We start from the raw sequence: 15,747 nt of genomic DNA, 5'->3' as shown, positions 1-15,747 counted from the left end.
GAAAAGAAGACATCAACTTTTACATCTTAATTGGATAAATATCACCATAGCAATCTGTGGGGATGATCTGAATATTCTTACTACCGGCATATTTTATCTGCCTTTTTAGTTTTTGAGGAGGAGGAGCCAAATGGCAACTGGGCAGAGAGAGAGACATCAGAGAGCGAGGGTTTGATGAACATGTAGGAGATTTTATTAGTGCCACAGTTGATAATTAATCTAAACACAGGAAATAAACACAAAGACTGCTGGTAGGTATCAGAATTCTTTCACATCAGTATAAATAATATTTTCCTACATTTGTCTGTGAGTGAGACAGAAATTGTTACTTTGCTTTGTTTGTTTTTTTTTTCCATTCATACATTTTTGTTTTTCAGTTCTGGTTGTCGACAAGCACCAAAAGAGCCTGAGCATCGGTACGGAGAGCTGTTTGAAAAGTTACACAGTCAAAAATCTTTTTATTTAATCAGGAGAATAATTTGATCATAAGAAAAAAAGAGGAGTGAGTTCATTTCTATAAATATTTATGTCACAGTTCCAAATGAAATGTTCATTTACCAATCTTAACATTTAGTTCACAAACTTAATATTTACTGTCACAATAAATATTTAGCTCATAACTAAATGTGTAATTTACAAACATATGCAAAAACACTCTTTCTATGTTTGTACATGCAAAGTTTGTAGATAAATATTTAGTTCAAAACCTCATATTTAATTTCCAAGCTAAAAATGTAACTTAGAACCTACATTTATAGCTTACTAACTAAATATTTAGTTTTGAATTGTGACAATAGTGTACGAATGAAAATATAGCTTTGACAAATAAAACCCAATTTTCTTCCTTCTATTCCAGGCTAAACCAAATGTATTGCTGTTCATTTCACAATCTTCTCGATTTTGAATAAATCTTTGTGTGTGTTGAAGTTGTGGTCTGGTTACTGTTGATGTTTCTGGTGTGAAATCGCTCGCCTCTCATTGGAGGAGGCAGGAAAAAAATTAAATTGCATCACTGATGAAGGTCTGTCATTTTGACACCAACAAGCCTGTTTCCTTTTTGAATACCTTTGCATTTTAACTCCTTTTAATTTTTGCAAAGATTTTCTGGTAATAATAATTCTTCCTACACCAACATTTAACATGCATAAATCATGTTGGTAATCCAAGCTGGCCTAAAAACAGAGACGTTGAGTCTGACTTCATGCCAGAGACAGAGATGATGAAGGTTTCTCTCTCGATACAGAATACATAAACATCTAAAAGTAGATTCAAACCATCAGCTCATAAACTTAAAGAACATTTTTGTTACATCACTACATTGCTACTGTTGGATGTTTGCTTTAACAATGTCAGTTTTTGTTTTCCCATTTTCATGCTGCTCTCTCTTAATGCGTAATATGTTCATAGAACGATGTTCACACTGATACAGATTTATGCATTAACTCTGCATTAGGATGTGGCAGAGGCTGATTACAGGTGGTAGCTGAGAAATGAGACAGGAAATTAGTGCTCAAAATAAAACAGGATGTTCTTTTAAGCTAACAAAGGAAACCCTCAGGGATGTGTGCTCAGTCCTTGCTGGTATATGACTCGCCTGTTAAACTGATCACTTTAAGGTCATTAAATCTGCTGATGAGGAAATAGTTCTCAGATCTGAAGTGATTCCAAGTTATTTATACATACTTAGTGATTTGTTTTGTCTGTTATTTCAACTGAGAGCAATGACAAATTTATCAACTTGATGGCTGCAGTTTTATATCATCCGCTTCCTCAGAAATCTTTGGCTTCCTTTCCAAAGAACTAAAACTGTGCAGGTACATTAAAAACCAGCCTGGATGTGAGAGCTGTTCTGTAGTTCATGGTGTACTCTTCATCGCGTGTGATGGAACATGAGAGCTCACCAAATTCTGGCTCCTGTTTGTGATGTGGTGAGTCGAGCAGTAGCAGCAGTTACAGCTTATCTATCACATGTGGCTGCTGAGTGCCTATGTGGGCATGATGGCCTCATCATGCTCTCACTGGGGTGACTGGAATCTAATTTGTTACAAATCTACTGGTTCTTCAGCTGCTATCCATCCATTCATTGCCTTTATTGGCTTATCATCGCTGATATAGGCAGCAAAGAACATTTGCAATAGAAAGAAAAACCTGGAGGCAGTTCTGGGATGGGAAGCCAATTATTGGTGTTCTTTAATGCTCTGGTGTCTATTAGAAGAAGTCTATGGGTTTCCAGTATCCTGGGTGGTGAAAATCTGTAGATTAACGTCATCATCTAATGATAATCACTTCATGCATCAAGTTGACAACACAGCTGGTATACACATTGATATCAGTGGGAACATAATGCAGAGTTGCAAGTTCTCTGCACACAGATGCACATTCTGCATTGTTTAAAATATCACTGCCAGAACTGAATGTAATTAGTGTTCAAACTTGTAATAGCATGAGCTTTATGGAATATACTAATAATCTCAAAAATTAGGTGGAATTATCAAGTGGGAGCTAACATATGTATGAAGCATATGTAGATGATGCATATGTAGATGCTGTGTATATCTATGTTGCAACATCTACATATGCAACATAGCAACAACATAGACCAACGACATCTACACATATAACCTCTACTTCTTTTTGACACAAATGAAACCCCACATATATGCAACATCTACATATAAATAAAGCTTTGAGACCATATGCGTCAACCAAAGACACATAGCAACAACATAGAGCAACAACATCTACACATATTACGTCAACTTATCTTTGACACAAATGGAACCCCATACTAATGGTGTCTTTCTAAAACTTTACCTTACAATTGTTAAAAAGAAAAGTGTTAAGCATGTTGACTAAATGGTACCAATATTGATAAAATTGTATAACTTTCTCAAGGACTGTAGTCATAAAAAAAATGTGTGTTTTGTAGTTTTTGACTAAACATCTAGATTGTGGTTCAAACCACTTACATTTCAGAGAGCTATGGAAAATGTCTGCAGTCACCACAGCAGTTGGTGTGAATGTTGGTTTACAGAGTTTCTCAGAGACTTCTTGATGAAACAGAAAAGTTAAGAAAGCATTTTTGTAACTCCATGCGCCACGTTATTCTTGTGTTTTCTTCTATAAACATTACTTCTAGAGGAATCTGTGCCGTTATGGTTCCTGTTTACAGAGACGTAGTCTGGCAGATCATCTCTCAGTCAGGCTTCCATCATTGCCATGATGGATGGTGATAACGAGCTTCTTGTGTATCTGACGGATCTTGAGTATGCATCTTGTTTAACCTCAGAGCTACTGCACCATTTATCACAATTTTATTGCAGAGACAAGATTAAGAAGAAGAAGAAGAAAAACAATGCTTAAAAGATTCAAATGATGCGTGTTCCGTAGAGTTCTAGACTTGGATTGATATAATTAATTATTTTTATGCTATGTTTAAGAATACAGTCATCTTTATCAGTTTATTTTGTCTTGAAATAATCAACTTTATTCACATAGCACATTTGAGCAACAAGGCAGTTTAAAGAGCTTTACTTCATGAAAACATGCAAACATCATAAACCCATCACACAGTAAACTGTGAAAGCCAGTAATAGACATTGCATTTGTCAAGCGACATTAATGTCCAGGACAAATAAAATTGTTGCTGCTCCAGATTTTAAATTACTTTTAATACAAAAACTTACATTTTTCACTTTACAGTTCAATAAAAACCTGTTCAGTTAAATCACAAGGAGCAGAAACAAAGTGAGCACATAAAAATGCATCTATTAAAAAGGTCGACCAACAAGGTTTTTGGATGAATTTGCCTTCGATATTCTCTGAACAGGACTTTGGTTGAAATATAACAAGAGAAGATGACGTGAAGTTGAGCTCCCTCCCTCTCGCTTCTAACACAGACGCAGCACTTTTACCCACATTTCTGCAGAGACACAAAAATCAAACCGACCTGCAGTCTGTCCTTATCTCAGAGCCACTTCCTTTAGAACAAGATGATTCTGCTGCTCTGTCTGCTTTACTTGATCTGTGGAGAACCTGCTTGGAGTCTGAAGGTACAAAAGTTCACAGTTAAAGAGGATATTCAACAGGTGGTCGTGGCTAACAACAATCTTTATGTCGCTACAGTAAAGACACTTTATCGGTGGGTCAACCTGAATGTGACCCCCAGCCAGAGACCTGAGACGACTCAGCTTCCCGCAAATTTTAGCATTAACATGCTCTTATTTGATAAGAACAACAGATTGATCAGCTGTGGTGTGAATGAAAAACGAAACTGCTACTGTGAGATTCGGGACCAGAAGAACATCAATAAACCTGTTCATAGTAAATCCATCCAGGTGGGACCTCAGAGGAGCAGCAGTGGGTCCGTCAGCTTTCTGGTGGATGTGAAGGAGGATTCAGGTCAGACTGAGACTTACATTCTGACAGCGATAAAGAACCCTAGACACAAAACAGAGTGTAGTGATGATTTAAAGACAATCAACCTTCACAACTCAGATCAAAACCAGCCTGGAGATATATTTTCCTGGTCTGGTGGATCAGGTGGTAAACCTGGGATCCAAACTGAAGCTGATGTAGAGTTTGTGGACGGATTCCAGATCAACTCAACAGTGTTTCTGTTCTCCAACGTGGCATCAGGAGGTAAAACCAACAAAGTCCGTCTGATCTGGCTTCAGGCTGAAACCAATAAAACTGAGACTCTGAAGTCTCTTCGTGGAGCGACTCTCAGTTCCTCTGGAGGTGAAGGCAGCAGACTGCTGGCCTCCTCGGTCATCCCAGGTGGACAGCAGGTCCTGTGGAGTGGAGTGTTCAGTGTGGACGGAGGAGAAAGTAACACTGAGCTGCTGCTGTTTGATGTCAGTCCTGATCTCAGCAGGAAGGCAAACACAGATCCTGACTTTTATGCATCGGTGGACAAGCCAGTGAACCCAGTAAGTTGCTGTATAGGTTGTGCAGTATTACATATTTATTCCAATTAAATTTTTTGTCATAGTTAAATAGTTATTAAGCAACAAAAAAATCACATAAGTTTTAGAATTTAGTAAGTTTATACAAATTTATACAAGCCAGCATAAAGCAGTTTTCATTTGGAATTAAAATTACAAAATTCTAATTTAATTTCGTCGTGGAACCACTGCAATTTTGTGTTTTCGACATTAGAAGAATGTCGACAAAGATTTGTGCCCATTTGTAATGGAAACGCAGCCACCAAAGAATATTTCTATTCTATTCAGTCTCAGTTGTCTATAAAGGACAGGTTGTAAAATACTAAATGAAGGCAGAAAGACTCTCACATACTTCATTCAAAGTGCCAAAATTCGTTCTCACTGACATACTGCAGTGATGAAAACTGTGTCACTTTGTTCACAGAGAGGCATCTGCCTGCTGAACTCGACACCAGCCAGGGTGAATAATTGTGATTGGTCAGAAGTTTATTACCAAGTTGTATAAGAAAATGAACTTGGACAGCAATGTTGATATTTTGCTTCCACCGTCTGGTTTTGTATCTGTAGGAGACATAAATACTTTTGAGGAATATTTATCTGATGGAGTGAGGAATTATGTACATTTGTATGGTTTTTCACTAAATAACTACTTTTATAATAAGTCTCGAAAATGACTAGTAACTCCTGGATGGAAACTGTCCTTCATGGACAGTGTAGTCCACAGAGGAGGCTGTCGGCAGAAAAGTGTAGCGCTGGATCTCTGATCATTTCATAAAAGCAAAACAGAGAATACAGGGTGGGAGTATGAATCCTGGTAGGTAGAGGAGTGATGTAGAATGAAGTGGGATGAGTGTCACTCAGGTGGTTGATAGTAACTTAACTCACTGCTGTAGTTACTATTATAACTTCATCTAACACTGTTTTAGTGTAATGACTAATGTGTATAATATTAACTTATGTTCTCTTTCCTCAGAATAGTATTTGCATGTAGCCATTCACATCATGTCAGTGGCTTTAACTTAAAATAAGTTAAATAAAACCATCTTCATTGTTGTTTATTAGTTTATGACCTGTGTGTTCAAGTAGGAGTTACATATTTGAATTTGCCTTTCTGTCCAATATAAACAAAAACCAAATAAACATATTTACTCAACTTACATTTAGCCCAATTAATAAAGTCTTTAAGTAAAACTTTACATTTCTGTGATTCTTTAGAAGAGGGACAAAATAGGTCCTATGGATAAAGCACAACATTTGAATAAAATATACACAAAATATAATTTTTTCAAATATCTGACTAAACTATCCTGGGCCATGTGAGCACAATGGTTTTGCTTTCCTGGTGTTTGCTGAATATTTTTTTATTTTAAACATTGTAGTAGATGGAATGATTGTCTTTAAAATCCCTTATCCTGGAGCAAAACTCAATATATTATAATAGTTTAAAACAGTTAAAGGAATACTAAGATAATGTATTATGACAATTAAGTATAAGTATTCAAATAAATAATTATAAAAGTATCAAAAAATGTAATTAAAATCATTTGTATATATTTTCCAACTCAATTGAAATTTGTCCCAGGTTTTTGTCAACACCGTCAGACATAAACACAATGTAAAAAAAAAAGCAGGCATTATTGGGGGGCATCAGAACTTCTGAGGACCCCATGACGTCTCCCTTTCTCTTCCTTTGCTAACAGGGCTAGGCAGCTCTAGTGAGCTTATGTTATTCTTTATTTTATTTTTTTCCCCCAGTTTTATTCCTAAGTTGCTCGTCACAACTATAATGTGTCAACACCATAACTGACCATTTACAAAACTTTGATGAAATTCTGTGAACTAAATGCTTAATTTTAGTAAACTAAAGATTTCATGGACCTGATGAGCTACAACATGACCTCCTTCAGAACAACATCATATAAATAGAAGTAGTTTGGCATTTTGTCAACTCCATCAGACTTTTTAACTGACAGTGTGACTCTTTCAGTGAGAGTGTTGACAAATCTCACTTAAATGTGCAGCTAATTCATTTTAATGTATTTTACATAAATGGCATTTCTTCACATGTATCAAGTATTTCGTTTAGTTTGTCACCGCCTTCAGTTCTGTGTCAACTCTGTCACGCACTGTCAACTCTGTCAGATGGACTTTATGTTGTTTTTTGTTTTAAATAATATTTCTTTTGTTTCTTGAGAAGCATTTGTCTGTAAAACTGAGAAAAAATATCACTAACAGGGTCATTAAAAAAAAAATTTTGATTTATTTTTGTCAGATGGTGTTGACAGCGTTCTGGGTCAGGTCCATTAAAAATTAAATTTTCATAAAAATGTTGCAACTGGGAGCAGTATCTTTATATTTCTAAAACATTATTTGTCATATTTGTATACATAAGCTTCAGAAATATCTTTTTTAAGAATTGGGAAAATTTAAACCCATTTTGTACCATTTCTCAAGATTCGCTGATTTGTAAAATATTTATCAGATCATCAATAGTCATCAGATGTGATAATGTGTCTATTTCTTAGTCAGAACCAAAGTCCCTAGAACCAAAGGTTGTTCTGTTCAAGAAGAAATACATGAACTCTGTGTTGGCGGTGAAGCAGGGCAGCTGGACGGTTTTCTTCATTGGAACAAGCAACGGGCAGCTCATTAAGGTCAGTGGTTATGTTTCAGGAACAGATATTATATCTCATCTTTGTGAGGATTTGAGTTTCCCTCAGGAAAATTAAAATTACTGTACAATGCAGGCATGTCAAATGGTTTCACATAAAAAAACAAATACAAAAATGGTAAATATCTGTTCTGCTGTTGTCAGCTTCCTGTGGACAAGAACAGTCGCCCAGCATGCCCAAAGGAGCACTACAGGGCCAGTGGTAATGAGAAGGTTTTGTCAAAAATCCTTCTGGACCCAGTGGATCATAAACACATATATCTGCAGTTTGAAAAACAGGTAACCTATTTTTGTTTTTTAGTATTTCATATTGACTTTACTGGTCTGCATGTTATCTTTGGGTTTTCTTCCAGATTGAGCGTGTAACAGTGTTGAACTGCGGAGAATACACTAGTGTGGAGGACTGTCGTACGGATCCATTCTGTGTCTGGTGTGTCTCTGAGAAAAGGTCAGAGAAACTTCAGGTGCGGCTAAATCCTTCAGAAAATTCTGAAAGTCGTGACAACATGTTTGGATTTCTTTTCAGCTGCACATTTAGTCAAGATGACTGTAAAGACGACTGGGTGTCCATCCCTGATGAATACCAACAGGAAGTGATTTCCTACAGAGCTGAGAAGGACGCCACAGGAGAGGTGGATCAATAACAGACCGATGACTTTATTCATTTGGAACTACAGGTTATTGATTTCTTCTATTCGCTCCTTTCTCAGGTCAAAATAGTCGTCAAAGTTCACCTGACTGTGGCTCAGAAGAGTCAGTCTGAATTTACCTGTGAGATATCTTCAGACCTTCGCTGGAATTGTCTGCCACAACCTCACAACCCACAATGCACCTGCATTCTGTCTGACGATCTTAATGCTAAAGGTCAGTAACGTTTGGTAAATAGATTTGTCATTGGCCCTACATCATTGCAAAACTCTTAGGCTTGAATTATTTATCATCTGGCTTATCATTAAATATTACCAATGAAAACCACAGTAATAAAAACTAAAATTTACATTAATCGTGATTACAGTATATTTAAAAAGCAGGAATAGCAGAAAGTAAAGTCATAATGAGCCCAATTATTACAACCTTGTGTAAAAGACATCTTTCTGACAGAACATGATAACCTGTTCAGTCAGATGTAATTTAACCAGGGTGCAAATTATAAAAATCCTAAATCAAGATTCAGTAGGAACTGTTATCTGTTGATACAGTATGCATGAGGCTGGACTAAAATACAACTCTGTTGAAATCCCTCAGGGTTCACTTATCTATTATAATGCTCAATAAGAACTATTTATCAGCTTGGTTCCTATTCATCTTGCTGTCATCAATGTAAGGATGCAAAAAAAAAATGAAATTATTTTTCATTGTACCTTTAAAAAAAGAAGACAGCTTTATATTCAGTGAAATTCTGCCAAGAAACTCTATGCTTCATTTCCTATGGTGTTGATATAAACTTATGTTGTATCAAAGCAGGCTAGTCTGATAAATTTACCTGGTCAGAAACACTGAACTAGTTACCTGGGTAACCAGTGACTAAATCTACTTTACCCAGAGTTATATAATCTCAATAGTACAAAGATTACTTGTTTGTTTTTACTTGTTGAGTGTTTATTCTCTCACTAAAATGAACAAATTTTTTTGATGAGAGCTAAATAGTGTATTTAGTTCCAAGACTAAATAAAGTAGTGCAGTCTTCCTGTGTGTCAGTACAAACATCCATGTTGCTCCACACTGCAACCAAATGCACAGAATCTCATCTATACTTCTGCATGTAGCCAATTATTTACATATAAAAATACTTTATACTTTGACTACAACACATAAAAATAAAATACTTCATCTACTTGCCTCACTTTAATTGAACAGAACTTTATTAAATACAATTTCAGTAGCGGATGAATTGTAACGTTTCCCAGCTTGTTTGGTCTCATTCATGTATTTAATGTTTAACTAGTTAAATAGCCTCCTCCTGTCTATATGTGCACACTGCTGTATTAAAATGTTTCCTACTGTACAGTATTTTGTCAAAATAACTGCTGTAATTTTTTTTCCATTTGCAGAACTTGATGTTACTGTATATATTGCATTCGGCCGAACAACACTGACAAAGCAGCTAAAGCTATTCGACTGTTCTGACCGTTCACTCTCGTAAGTTCATTTACACTTTACAGATTTAAAATTTCAAGATATTTTAATCAGCCAAAAATAAATCTTAACCACAAAAGTTTTCAGATGATAAATGTGGTTATTTATTTAGGGAAGGAAAGTGTCCTAAATAAACCTGGGCGAATGTGAAAACGTAGTTAAGACGAGAAAAAAAGACATTGACATGTTTTGTGTGTTTTTGTACCGTTTGTACCTGGAATAATTATTACTGTCGATGTGCACCGATATATTACTACAACTATGTTCAGCGCCATGTTGTTTTCTCTGCAGGTGTCAGCAGTGCATCAGGGCCGGATGTGGCTGGAGGGAGAACCGCTGTACCTGGGACAGTGAAGGAGTGCGGAATGTAATCAAACATTTTCTGATGGTTTTTAAAGAAAAGTCAACAGGTTTACCTGTGATGCATTCAGTTTTAAACCAACATTTTCCTGAAACAGTTATATACTGACTGGCGAAAAGAAGCAGGTGAGAAAATGGAAGCAGACATTTGTACCTGTTGAATTTGTTCCTGTTCTTTGGTTTGCAGGAGAGTGTTTGCCGAAGGTCCACCTCTCAGGGAAACCTTGTGGTGAGTCTAAATGTTTATAACTTTCCACACAGTTCTTCTGACTCTCACCCTAAAGCAAGTTCAGAATACCACCAGAGAAATGAAAACACTGAGGCGGTTTATTTTGTGTTTTCTGACAGCGGCCGGGGAACATCTCCGTCTTTCCCAGACGTGTGTCTTACTACGGCAGAAATAACGCTACTTTGAGAGGTCACAACCTCACAGGTGTGATTGCCGTCAAGGTCCACGCAGAAATGGACTGTTCCCCACAGGAGTAAGTCATTCTTTATGCTAACCTACCAATTTATGAAAGTGAAAATGTTTAAAAATGTTGGGCTCAGCCTTTGAGATTTGTGAGTCTGATTTTCATTCTTATGCTATAATGAGATCTAAAATTAGATTCTTTTTCCTCTGTTCCAACACGTCTGACTGATTAGATCTCCAGTTTGGAACAACAATGGTGAGAGTCTGACGTTCCACATTCCCAGAAGAGCCAATGAAGCTGAAGCCAAAGTGTGTGCTGTCCTGTCTGATGGGAGTTGCCATGGCGAGGCTGATATAACCTATCAGTCAGCGCCATCTTGTACTAGACTGGAATCTTCCGTTTCCTGGAGAAGGTAACAGAAGATATGTGATTGCAGAAATATCCACATTTTATAATGGGTATTAAAATAGCTTGATATATTACACAGATTATGGGAGAGATCACTATTTAAGCAGCAGCACAACTCGAGTTGAAACTCTAAACTAGTTAGCATGTGTTGACTCATTTAATGCAAATATGGTGACGAATGATTTTAAGGTTTCCTATAAAGAGTCACTTTAAGTAATGTATCAGTATTGATCACACAATCAGCACCAGTGAGGATTAATGATTAAACTGTAGAGGAGAGTGGATAGTTAATGGATCCTAAAAAGACTTAAAACCAATCATTCATCTAAAATGATGCCACAGTTGGTTTGTTTCTAATGTTCACAAAATACTTACAGTGGAACTTCTCAGCAGCTTATGTTTTATTATATTTCCTATTAAACATAGGCCTGATGAAGACAAAATCATTTCACACGTGGATCATTCTTACAGGTCTAGACGACTGTAATGATTTTCTTCTCTCACTGTTTCCATCATCATACAGTGGGAAGAGGAAGATCACACTTTTTGGATCTTATTTGGATTTTGTGGAAATGGTCGTACACCGTTATAACTCATACATGTATCACCACAAGCAAGAAGCAGTTCCTGAGAACAAAACCTTTGAGGTGGGTTGATGGACACACACATATAGGTTTGCATTTTAGGACTTATTAGGACTTTGTATTGATTTCCATTCATTTTGGTAACTGCCTTTCTGCCTATCACAGACATTTTTTCTAACCGTTTATATACGAGGCCTGTAGGACTTGAGTGGCTCAATTATTGAAATTCCTTGAGGCAAATTATATGCCTCGAAGCTTCGTGAAATTATCTTTAACTATTTAGCACCATGTGTTTCAACTGAACAGATATTTCTGTTGCGCAATGTTCTTACTTCTGTCACCGAGTTGTTGACGAATGCTAAGTGCTAGCTAGAGATAGGAATTGACAAGAATTTATCACTGTCAATTCCGTTATCGATTAGATTCCTCATCAATACTCTTATCAGTTCTAATTGAGTTGGGACATAAACTCTTTAATTCAAAATACGCACCACGTTGTATTTGATTCAAACTAAATTAAAGCTGACTTAAGTCAAGTGAAATGCATGTCAGCCATTTTTGTGCAGACACATTTGCATGTTGGGCTTTTCAGGAAAGATATTTCAAGAATTATTTCAAGATATTTCAGATGTTATGTATTTTCTCCTGTGTAATTTTCCTCCTACTTGCCTCGATGGCAGCAGTAGCTAAAACTGGGTGAGAGCTTCTCTCTGAGCCAGCTTCACTCTGGCACTAGTCCTCAACTAGTCATATTCAGTAGATTAGAATATTAATGAAACGTTCATGTATTTCAGTAAGTCAGTTCACTTGGTGAACACATTATGTAGGTTAATGCCCCACAGGCTGACATTTAACAGGTTTTAACACATGATATTTAACATTAGACTATCATAACAGACCAAAAAAAAACTTTTTTAATGCAGAAATGTCTAAATTATTGGTAATCAGTCATCCATACTAAAAAGAAAATCTGTAATTCTATCGGTAATAGAAAAACTTTGCACCAAAGAAGACATGCAGAACTTGGCTGACAAATAGTTCCCATGATCTCTGACATCGTATTCAGTTTTTATTGGCTTATGTTGTTAAGATTTTATCACATTAGGTTATTTTGTAATAGTCACTTCAGTCACCAACACATTCACCTTCTTGTCCTCTGGTGGTAAATGTAATAACTGTGAATGTTTTCAAATTCTCTACAGAATCTCACCTATGAAACACCTGAAGGAAAAACTGCCTGGCGGGGCTACGGAGTGCATTTGAACGTAGCCAATGAAACATTGTATTGCAATGATATAAGCTACTATCCAGACCCACAGTTTCCCACATTTGTATCAAGGAGGACAGGAAACAACGTCCAAGTTATGATCCAGGTGATTCTGTTTTACTTTTAGTATCTACATGTGATGAACATTTCCGTTGTAATTTGTTTCCGTTTTCTTCAGTGTCTCGACTGGGACCTGGAGATGACAACAGAAGAGTTATCAGTATGGGGCTTTAGGGACGGCAAGCAATACCCCTGCATCATGAAGGGCAAAAATAAAACGCATACTGGGGCAAACTATTTCATCTGCCAAATTCAAAACACAACTCATGTCAAATTTTCTCAGTTAATGGTAATATTTTTAATCTGCAGTGTACATTCTGAACATTTGTGTGGTGATACATTAAACAGTGCTAGTGTACAGCAGTGCTGCTTGTAATTTAGCTTAAGTCATTAAATCTAATGTTTAGTCTTCACGCTGACCTGAAGTCATAGAGAACAAATGCAACCTTTTGTTAAAAAAATACAAATTAATATAGTGTCGTCATTTTTTCTTACAGATTAAATATGGACAAATGACAGTACAGGTGGGAAATCCACCTCTGTTTGATCAGTACCTTCTGATGCTGCGCCTTCTGCTGGTTCCCTGTGGTACTGCAGGTAAATTTCAAGAGTGTGTGTGATGTGGAACTTGTGCATATTCAACCAACATAGATAGATAGATAGATAGATAGATAGATAGATAGATAGATAGATAGATAGATAGATAGATAGATAGATAGATAGATAGATAGATAGATAGATAGATAGATAGATAGATAGATAGATAGATAGATAGATAGATAGATAGATAGATAGATAGATAGATAGATAGATAGATAGATAGATAGATAGATAGATAGATAGATAGATAGATAGATAGATAGATAGATAGATAGATAGATAGATAGATAGATAGATAGATAGATAGATAGATAGATATTCACATGTCAAATTGATTTAAATAGTGATAATTTTTTTTCTTTTAAATCTGTCCACTGTTTAGTGCTGGTGATTATCTGTCAGTGCCTTGCTATGAAGAACAAGCCCTGATCATCGGCGTCCTTTTCCTCCTCAGAGTTCCAGGAAATACGTCATTTGTTAAATGTTGGATTCAGTGATGTTAGATATGATACAGCTTCTTGCAATAATTACCTTTATGCTGAACAGTAGTAATTTGTAAGTGGAAAGCCTTTTCCATGTTTTCATTTCTTGCAAACTCTTTGCCATATTAAAAGCTAACAGCATCTGAGTGACTACCATTATGGTAGAAAAGAGTTATTGTTTAGAATAATGGAGAAAACTGCAGCAGGTTAATGTAACTAAATAATCTGCCAGAGTAAAAGACGGCGTTTATCTCCAGATGCTGAGGCTTGGCAGCTTGCTGCTGTGTGTTTGTTCAGTTTAATCAAAAGAACTGAGAGGTTCAGTCATTCTGTTCTGTGATTCTACTATCACTGTCAAATCATGTTGATCAGAGACTGAATGTTGTATTATACTAATTCTTTTCTAGCTTATTGCAAGTAACAACGAAATCTGAAATGTGATCAAGGGCATAAATGATAATCCTGTTGATTTTATGTATAGACTGACAAATATTACAAAACTAAAAAGGTTTACATGCATCTTAGATCCTTTAAAAAAATACATATTTACTCTTTGTCTTATGCTTGCTTCTTGATATTTGGATATGTATGTAACATATTTCAAAATCTGTGGCAGAAATGAGTGATTGCATAAATATTCACCTCCTTCAAAGCAAGTGACCTAATCCAGCCAAGTGGTGAGAGTCGTCTCCCAACGAGTGGCATGGGGATCAGCTGAGAGGAGTGAGTGTATCAGTTAGGGGATGGATAGAAAAAAAAATCTGTAAGGCTGTGAACATCCTTTTGAGTTCAGCTCAAAGAATGGGAGGAATATGATCTCTGTGACGATGTGCCGGGATCAGACGACCTCACAACCTGAGAGACCATGAAGAAGAAGAAGAATATAGACCCTGGGAGGTTTGTAAAGGACGAAGGTAAAATAAAAAAAAATAAAAAATCGAGGCGACAAAAAGCCAAATAGCTACAGCTGAACACTGGCTGAAAGGAGTTGGATATTTATGCAATCGCTTATTTCATCTGACATTTTTTATTTGTCAAAATCAGTTTTCACTTTAACAATTTAGTTTTTTTATTTTATTTTTTATTTTATCGATGTTTGGTTATTAAAATCAATAAAAGGCGGTGAACACTTTTTATAGGCACTGTGTATATGGGAAATGTTTTGCTGTGCTTTCTGTAAGTCGTATCTTCATCTTTTTTTGTGACGCGTTTGTACAAGAGGTTGACCAATATTGCTGTCGATGCCTATCAGCACATTCAGCAGCCCAGCTGAAAGTTAATATTAGGTGGGGTAATAAAGATTTTAAAAAAACAACTAACACACAAATCAAACAGAAGATGTAGCGCTGGATAAAAATATACTGCACATGAGTGTTTGCTTCTTCTTTTTTTTTTTTAATGTCTGAAAAATTCAAACCTGTGTGGCGCCACGTCACTAGACTAGAGGAGGCTCGGTGCACAGCTGCCACCTGCTGGTGGAAATGAGTACAGATTAAGGTTGGGCGATAAGCAAGACAGAATAAATCTGCACTTGGAGGCACAATGAGGAAAATAAAAACTAAGCAGTTGAAAGTTTTTGTGTGCGCCATTAAAAACAGCATTAATTATTTTTTTCTATGAGCTATGTATTTTGGCTTCAGTCGAGAGGCCAAATAATAATAATAATAATAAAAAAGAAATTTCTCTGAAAAGAAAAAACAACCAGTCCTACGGTTAATAAATTGGTCCAATCGCCCGACGTCAGTACAGATACAGGAAAAAAAGAACATTTTTGAAACATTTGAAACACCACCACTGTAAGGAACTAGAGACTTCATCCC

General features: G+C 36.3%; 1 protein-coding gene across 1 annotated transcript; it reads left to right on the top strand.

Annotated features, from left to right (window-relative positions):
- The first annotated feature begins 8,123 nt into the window (after nt 1–8,123).
- LOC122826795 (plexin-C1-like) lies at nt 8,124–10,942 on the top strand. The gene is made up of 7 exons (XM_044109132.1): nt 8,124–8,249; nt 8,328–8,481; nt 9,669–9,756; nt 10,045–10,120; nt 10,301–10,342; nt 10,462–10,595; nt 10,759–10,942. The coding sequence occupies exons 1-7, from the start codon at nt 8,124–8,126 to the stop codon at nt 10,940–10,942; spliced, it is 804 nt and encodes a 267-aa protein (XP_043965067.1).
- Nucleotides 10,943–15,747: the final 4,805 nt, after the last annotated feature.

Source organism: Gambusia affinis, linkage group LG23 (assembly GCF_019740435.1).
Source record: "Gambusia affinis linkage group LG23, SWU_Gaff_1.0, whole genome shotgun sequence".
Taxonomy (NCBI): domain Eukaryota; kingdom Metazoa; phylum Chordata; class Actinopteri; order Cyprinodontiformes; family Poeciliidae; genus Gambusia; species Gambusia affinis.
The sequence above is the reverse complement of the archived record's forward strand: the minus strand, read 5'-3'. Positions and strand labels throughout refer to the sequence as shown.

Coding starts and splice junctions, on each gene's coding strand:
- LOC122826795 (XM_044109132.1), top strand. CDS start 8,124: ATGTTTGGATTTCTTTTCAGCTGCACATTTAGTCAAGATGACTGTAAA. Junction 9,757..10,044: donor TGTTCTGACCGTTCACTCTC/GTAAGTTCATTT, acceptor TTTTCTCTGCAG/GTGTCAGCAGTGCATCAGGG. Junction 10,596..10,758: donor ATGGACTGTTCCCCACAGGA/GTAAGTCATTCT, acceptor CTGACTGATTAG/ATCTCCAGTTTGGAACAACA.